The sequence below is a fragment of the Ylistrum balloti genome, unplaced genomic scaffold, assembly GCF_031769215.1.
Source record: "Ylistrum balloti isolate Yb309-2 unplaced genomic scaffold, AGI_CSIRO_Ybal_v1 Utg369876, whole genome shotgun sequence".
NCBI lineage: Eukaryota > Metazoa > Mollusca > Bivalvia > Pectinida > Pectinidae > Ylistrum > Ylistrum balloti.
Window position 1 is genome coordinate 1,224,029 of NW_026782016.1, and position 7,400 is coordinate 1,231,428.

The 7,400-nt window shown below is 34.7% G+C and overlaps 1 protein-coding gene across 1 annotated transcript; it reads left to right on the forward strand.

The window, feature by feature from the left end:
• The first annotated feature begins 245 nt into the window (after window positions 1–245).
• LOC132546165 (mitochondrial ornithine transporter 1-like) lies at window positions 246–3,991 on the forward strand. Its single transcript, XM_060209873.1, has 5 exons — window positions 246–348; window positions 1,163–1,571; window positions 1,877–2,049; window positions 3,044–3,205; window positions 3,480–3,991. Exons 1-5 carry the CDS (start codon window positions 246–248, stop codon window positions 3,605–3,607), a joined length of 975 nt encoding a protein of 324 aa, XP_060065856.1. The 3' UTR covers window positions 3,608–3,991.
• The last annotated feature ends 3,409 nt before the right edge of the window (window positions 3,992–7,400 follow it).

The window sequence follows — 7,400 nt, forward strand, 5'->3', positions numbered from 1 at the left end:
AGACACAAACCAAGGTTTGACTCCTCTACCTCTTTGTGTTATTTTTCAATTGTTGTACATATCTAAGATGTTTGGTCATAAATATTTCTCTGTATGTGATGGTCATGTTCAGATGGAACCCCGAAATCAGTTCTCAAATGTGGTTTACCCCTTTGATAAACATATCACATCATACAAATTATATATACATGTGTACATTTGTATCTATTTTTTTTCTGGTAGAGAACCATTGCTGGAAGGACAAAATGCCTACTGATGAAATGGGTGCCATAGATGGACAAGTAGGAGTTGTCTCCCCTCTACGACAGACAGTAGATGCCAGTATTGATTTTATAGGAGGTGTCAATGGTAATATATGATATACATATCTGTGGACACATATGCCATAGGTCCGGGGTTTCATCCCCACTGGATGCATAATAATTAATTTCATTTGGTGTAGTGGACCACTTCAAGTAAAAGTTATAAGGAGTCTAAGAGGCTTCATGGAAGCTAGAAAACCTGGGTTGATGTGGTGTTCAAAGAAATATAGATGTCAGAAATAGTGCTTGTGTAAAAATATACATATTGAGATACTGCCATGTACTCCTTCATCCAAAGGGAGTTTATCTTGACTGGTAGGAGTTGTGGACTAGTAAAATGGAGTTGTGGGTTTGAGCCCTGGCAAAGTCACACATCTTACTTTCTGGTCACACTTTTTATATTCTCATTATTTGGGAATGGTTTGTAAATCTGAGTTTTCTTTAGGAAGGGATGGATGGGGGATGGGAGGAGACATAGATCAGGATTTTATATGACAATTTGAAGTTGTTTTAATTTTTATTTTTAATCATTTGAAAAAAATTGTAGAATGAAATGAGCCAAAATTTTAGTATTTAATCTCTGGATATCATCTTTCATGAGAACTTCTTGTACTGTAGAAAAAAAAGTGCTAGAATTCTGTGATATAGAACTAGTATTACACAACTTTTCAAGCCTCAAAATCAGAGCATATGCAAATGTAAGCTTCCTAGATATTGCTACTAGCTAACAATTGTTTTACTGTTAATGTATATAGATAAAGAAAAATGTTCTTACAGATATATAAATGTACTTACAAATACTAAAAATGTACTTATATGTTTATAAAATGTACTTACTGGTATATAAATTATATTTACAGGTGGAATAGCCAATGTCATAGTTGGACAGTCCCTGGACACAGTTAAGGTGAAGATGCAGACTTTTCCAGGAATATATAAAAATGCATTTGATTGTTTTATGAAAACTTACAGACAGGATGGTATAAGGGGACTATATGCTGGCACCATTCCAGCCATGACGGCCAATATTGCTGAGAACTCTGTCCTTTTCATGTTCTATGGTCTCTGTCAGAAGCTTGTCATGAACGTTTCTAAAAAGAAAAGTGTAGCAGACCTGAATCCAGTGGAGAATGCTTTATCAGGGAGTGGAGCGGCTTTCTTCTGCTCATTCACACTTTGTCCAACAGAGCTCATCAAATGTCGTCTACAGGCCATGAGAGAAATGGCAACACATGGAAAATTGGAAGGAGGCATGGAAAAAATGAAAATGTAAGTATGTATCGTTCAGTAAGTACTATAGACTCAAAGTAAAAGTACTATTAAACAAGTTATTTGAAGATTTGTCAAAGCAATGTGTCCCTTATGCAATATCTATTTCAGTCAATGGGAATAACAAAAGAGTTACAAACGGTTGAGAAACAGTATCTTCTATAAGCTACATGTCAAGCTGTGTGTAAAATTCACGATCAAGAACTAACAAGGATACTGTTGATTAGTTTAAACTATGAATATATAACTAAAGTTCTGCAATGAATATTGTGTATGAAATTGTAACATTGTTTTTTGGTTGTTAGTGGTCCCTGGGGACTGACAAAAGATATCCTGCGACAGGAAGGAATTGGGGGCATGTTTAAAGGCCTCACCAGTACCATGGCTAGGGAGATGCCTGGCTACTTCTTCTTCTTCGGAGGCTATGAAATCTCACGTCACTACCTCACACCTCCAGGCAAAACAAAAGATGAAATTGGTGTGTACAATTATACCAAGTGATTTCCAAATTGAAATACAAAAAGCTATTTGTAGATACTTTTGAATATTGTGATAGAAAACAGTAACAATTTGATGTTTGATATGTGCATGTGTGAAAATTTTCATTCCTAATCTTGTAAGCTTACAGATATTTTAAAAGCTGCACAGGAACTTATATTGATAACAGACATCTGATATCATGTTAGGGAGCATAAGTGAAATGAAAGATAGCATGTGAAAAAATAAGTAGTAGATATCAGAACCTGTTAAAAGCCATCACCAGTGACATGTGGTCTTTCACTTAATTACATTTTGACATGGCCTGTCACCAACAGACTTCATAGAGCTGCATCTCATTAAGGTCATACAATATCTTTATTCTGGGTTGGAAGACTGAAGTGTCATTGTCAAGTGAAATCTGATCTTCAGGTGACATCACGAGTGAAAAACACTTGACATCATGAGTAGGAGACATTAAAATCTTGACATGGGGATGTCAGGCATTAGCGTTACACGACATCAACATCTCGGTTGGGAGATGACAGACATTATGGTTAGCAGACTTTTACATTCTGGACAGAAGACTTGTAGGTCAAGGTTTAGAAGACATCATCATCTTGACCAAGAGACCTTTGAAACTAGGGTTAAGACATCTTGGCCAAGAGACATTTGTAACTAGGGTTAACAGATATCAACATTTTGGCCTAGAGACATTTGAAACTAGGGTTAACAGACATCAACGTCTTGGCCAAGAGACATTTGAAACTAGGGTTAACAGACATCAACGTCTTGGCGAAGAGACATCTGAAACTAGGGTTAACAGACATCAACGTCTTGGCGAAGAGACATCTGAAACTAGGGTTAACAGACATCAATATTTTGGTTAGACATTATCTGTCATCAAAGCTAGAAAATCCTATACATGTATCTTTATCATATGAACTTTTCAATCAATGAGATTTCTGATTAAATTTGTTTGCCTCTGATTGTAGGTGTGTGGCGAACAGTAGTGTCGGGAGGTATAGGAGGTGTTTGTTTATGGACTGCCATCTTCCCTACTGATGTCGTCAAGTCCAGAATACAAGTCGAGAGTACAGTGGGCACCAAGGCTCCATCCTTTTACAAAACTCTCACACACATCGGGAAGACAGAAGGTACACTATATCCTTGGGCAAAAGAAACAATCTCCATTTGTTTTTCATTATAAATCACAATTTATGCTTTGCAATATGATAAAGAGTGAAGTTAATTTTTTGTCTATTTCAATATCTTTTACAACATTGTTGTGCCACCCGGGATTCGATTGTTGTAAAATAAATAAAGATTATTTTTTAACATTGTTGTGTGTTGCCTTTGGGCAAACATTGAACAGATTTTTCTTTGTTTTACAAAAATACAGTCTTTGACCTAATGTTTAAATTGTAACAGGTATCAGAGCACTATATAATGGACTAGGGCCAACCATCGTTAGGACCTTTCCTTCTACGGGTGCCTTGTTTCTCACCTATGAAACAACGAAGAAAGTGCTGACGGACTTCGCTGACAGAAATATGTGATACATGACCATGATGTAGATCTTCATTCGTATAGTTATGTCAGTTCAAAAAAAAGTTGGATATGTTTATGTGAGACATTGATTTGAAGTATGTATGATATTAATCTTTGTTTTGCCGTTGTTTTAGATAGCAATCCAATGTGTAGGGACTATTTTCACTGCAGTGCAATGCTCTGATCCTGATAAATTCATGAGGTGAACATTTGTGATCAAACAATACTCAGGAGCTAGCACTAGCTAGAAATACAGACTGGAAACTAATTTTACATTGTCATGGTTTCAGTAAACACTAATTTATAGCAGTGTTGCCAACTCACCTGATGTCATCTGGTCATTCTGGTTTTGGCCATATCATGACCTGCTCAGATCATGAAAAATGCTAAAAACACCTGGTATCTCTTTAATTTTGATCAGTATCTAAAATTTCAAAACAAATTTTGGGACGTGATATTGGTAAAACTAATGTTCAATCAAACCACAGAACCTTTTGACACATTGTGTGATCCTTGATTTGGAAGGTATGATAAGATGATAGTGGTTGGCAACACTGTCTAAAGCAAAGCTGTATACACAAAGCGGTAAATTTTTCTGTGAGATTTTTTCCAAAATGAGATTCCCTTAGTTAAAATGAAGCATTGTAAAACTGAGAGATATCATTATTTATTACACAAAAGTGTTGATACCAATTTATTTAGAAACTTTTTGATGATAGAATTATTAAAGATATTTGCTATTTTTGTAAAGGTTTCAATACGTTTTGAAGTGGTCACTGGTTTACTCAATACTTCTTTGCAATTAATTTTGAAACAATCTCCAACATAATGTTTGTGCCAAATATGTTAGATTAGATATAAAACATAATTTCAGCTTATATCATTTCACAGAAAATTAATGTGTAGGTATATGTATGTACATGAGTGTGTAGTAAGGTAGGGCTGCAGTGGATTACAATGTTATGGTATGAAAAAATGTTATGCAGAGACCAAATTACTGAATGTCGGCTTGATGCTAAGTACTTGAAAATACGAACATGTTTGAGTGAAGTGTCTGAATGTGGATATTTTCAATGTATGTTTGAAACTCTAAAAACAGACATGAATTTATCTTTATATTAAACGAAGTCTGAGAATGTCTCTGCCACAATGATGTGGATTTTCTGTGATATTAATAGTGACATCATTATGTTAATTTTTGTGGGTATTTTTCTTCCGAAAATCATAAAATAATTCTTCAGACCACATTGTTGTACAACTTTTACACATCCCAGAAACTTGGTCTGATTTTTAAGCATTGCATAGCTAGAAAAAATTTTGTGGATCAAATTTTTCCCAATTTTCTTTAAAACACTAAAATTAATATTTTAACGAACTAAAAATTAGCACTCTGGATGTGAAAAAGAATTTCTTATTCTCAAATGCACATTTCTAATTATTTCACAGACTAAATTGTCACATTCAATTTAATGTACTGGGGAAAAAAATATGATTCATTTGAAAATATACAGATATAGGGTATTTTGTTTCAATTGTATATGACTAGCACTTGATGTGAACACTACTACTTGTGTCTTTCATTGGTCCAGTCTAATCATGTAATGACAGTCCAGTTTACTCATTGGTCAATAATGACATTGATACATGTATTGTACCTTGTAACATATTAACTTAGTATTCAGTTGAAACAGCCAGACTCACAGACTTGATGTGATACAGATATTGCATGTGTCAGATACCATCCATGCAGCAGAAAGCCCATCACTTAGGAATGGCGAAACACATAATGCACTGTATTACATGTATCTTGACAATGGTGTAAACCTGTTTAAATTGTGTGTAGTGATTTACATTTACAATTTAGAATTGGTGTGTGGTCTGTCATGGAGGTGCTATCATTGACTTGGTAATTAAGGAGATAAGATCATACAGTTTATATTGGTCAGGTGTTCAGCTTTAATCTGAACACCATACTGTCAGTTATGATGTTTTTCCTATTTTTGTTGATTGTGAAATTGAGGTGATGTTTTGCTCTAAAGATATTCGTTTGAGATGATACAGTAAAAAAAGAATCATTGTTGGTCAGTTTACAAATAGTGGTTAAATTGTGATATCATATGATAAATGAAAAGAATGTTGTATATTTTATCAAATACCCATTTCTTCATTAAGATATGAATAGTTGTACCAAAAATGATTATCTTGTACAGTCTTTCAGTATAATTTTAGAGTCCATAGTAGAACATCTCTAAATATCTACATGCAGCAATATAAAGACACTGAATAATATGATTAAATATGTTAGATTTTAGGGATATTTCTGCAATATTTCACTATTTTAACTAATACATTTTTCTGATAGTGTTTATACAGAAATTCCTAAACAGTATTTCTAAGTTTTGATGAGTCACATATGGCATAATGAGAGTTACACAACAAAGTTCTAATACAAAACTCTGGGTTGAAAAATCCTTTATTGAAAACTATTTTTCTAGTACACATAGTGTATCAACAAACATACTTTGTACAAATTATCTTTAATAAATCTTAAACACTAGGTTAAGAATAACTGACATTGTTTTGTGCCTGTGATATGTAGATTTAAGGTATTAAGGTGTCTGGTGTTCTACTCGTGATGGGACCTGGCACCCTTCTTTTTGAGATTGCTTCATATTCAACTGCATATATCTACTATATAGGATGTCTACTCAGTGTTATAAATCAGAAAGTATGTTGCATTTTTTCAGATTGATTTGAGTCCACCTTCTAAAAAAACCAAACAAAATATATCCTTTGTTGAACGTTCCATCAGACAAGTGTGTTTATAGATACAATGGGTGTGAATTATGTCCCCATGACCACGTTCACATTTTGGAAATATTGTGAAAACTGAAGTCGTGAACAGTTTGCTCATGAACTGTGTGGCTGAAAAAATAACGGATAGTGATTTTCTAGGATATACATGGAATTTCAATATTTCTGTTAAGCATTCAACTTAACTATTTTTTTGAGACAATGTCTGGTGGATACCTGGCGATGGTGAAATGAAAACATTACCTCAGTATCATCACGGATACTAAGGGCACATGTCCTACTTTACAGTGTATTTCTACTCTGACAAATCAAGGGTGTATTAATATATTAAACTCGACTTTTTAAGTGTGATACTTTTTCTGATGTCCATAATTGGGTACAATGGGTGATTTTGTTTACATCTTACATGTACATCTTCGTGAAATGCTCGTTTACCTTGTGTTAGTTCCTGACGCTAAATCATCCTTTAATCTGTCAGTATGGCTCCTGGAAGATATACTACCGGGTAATGGAGGTGAGATAGGGGATCTCAACTCTAGGGGAAAGAAGTGTTTGCAAATTCATCTTTTTTTTTCCAGAGTGTTAAGATCCCTCATCTCACCAACAAGGAGCTGACTGGTTATATCTCTCTTACCCTGATGGTTTCATTGGGTGCTAGTATGTGTTTTGTTGTCCCAGTGCTTCACGTCATTGACGTGATTGAATTGTTGACATGACGTCATTGAATTGTTACTGTGACGTCATATCATTGTCCTAACTCTCAACTGAAGGGTGAGATGAGGAAATCTCGCTTCGGTAAAAAGTTTGGATATACCTGTCCAGGTTAAGAGAAAAGAAAAGCCGGGATATACCTTTCCAGGGTAAAAGAACATCTTCCTCCCTTATATCATGGACACGTTCTAACGGTCCAACTGGATCGTATGTTCTTGCTTGATGTACTACTCTGGTCGTTTAAAGTGATTCCATTTTAAGAGGCTAGGAGCCACG

Excerpts from the sequence above, each read along its gene's own strand:
- LOC132546165 (XM_060209873.1), top strand. The coding sequence starts at position 246 with ATGCCTACTGATGAAATGGGTGCCATAGATGGACAAGTAGGAGTTGTC. Across the intron at positions 2,050-3,043 it reads CAAAACAAAAGATGAAATTG|GTGTGTGGCGAACAGTAGTG; the intron begins GTGTGTACAATT and ends CTCTGATTGTAG. Across the intron at positions 3,206-3,479 it reads ACACATCGGGAAGACAGAAG|GTATCAGAGCACTATATAAT; the intron begins GTACACTATATC and ends AAATTGTAACAG.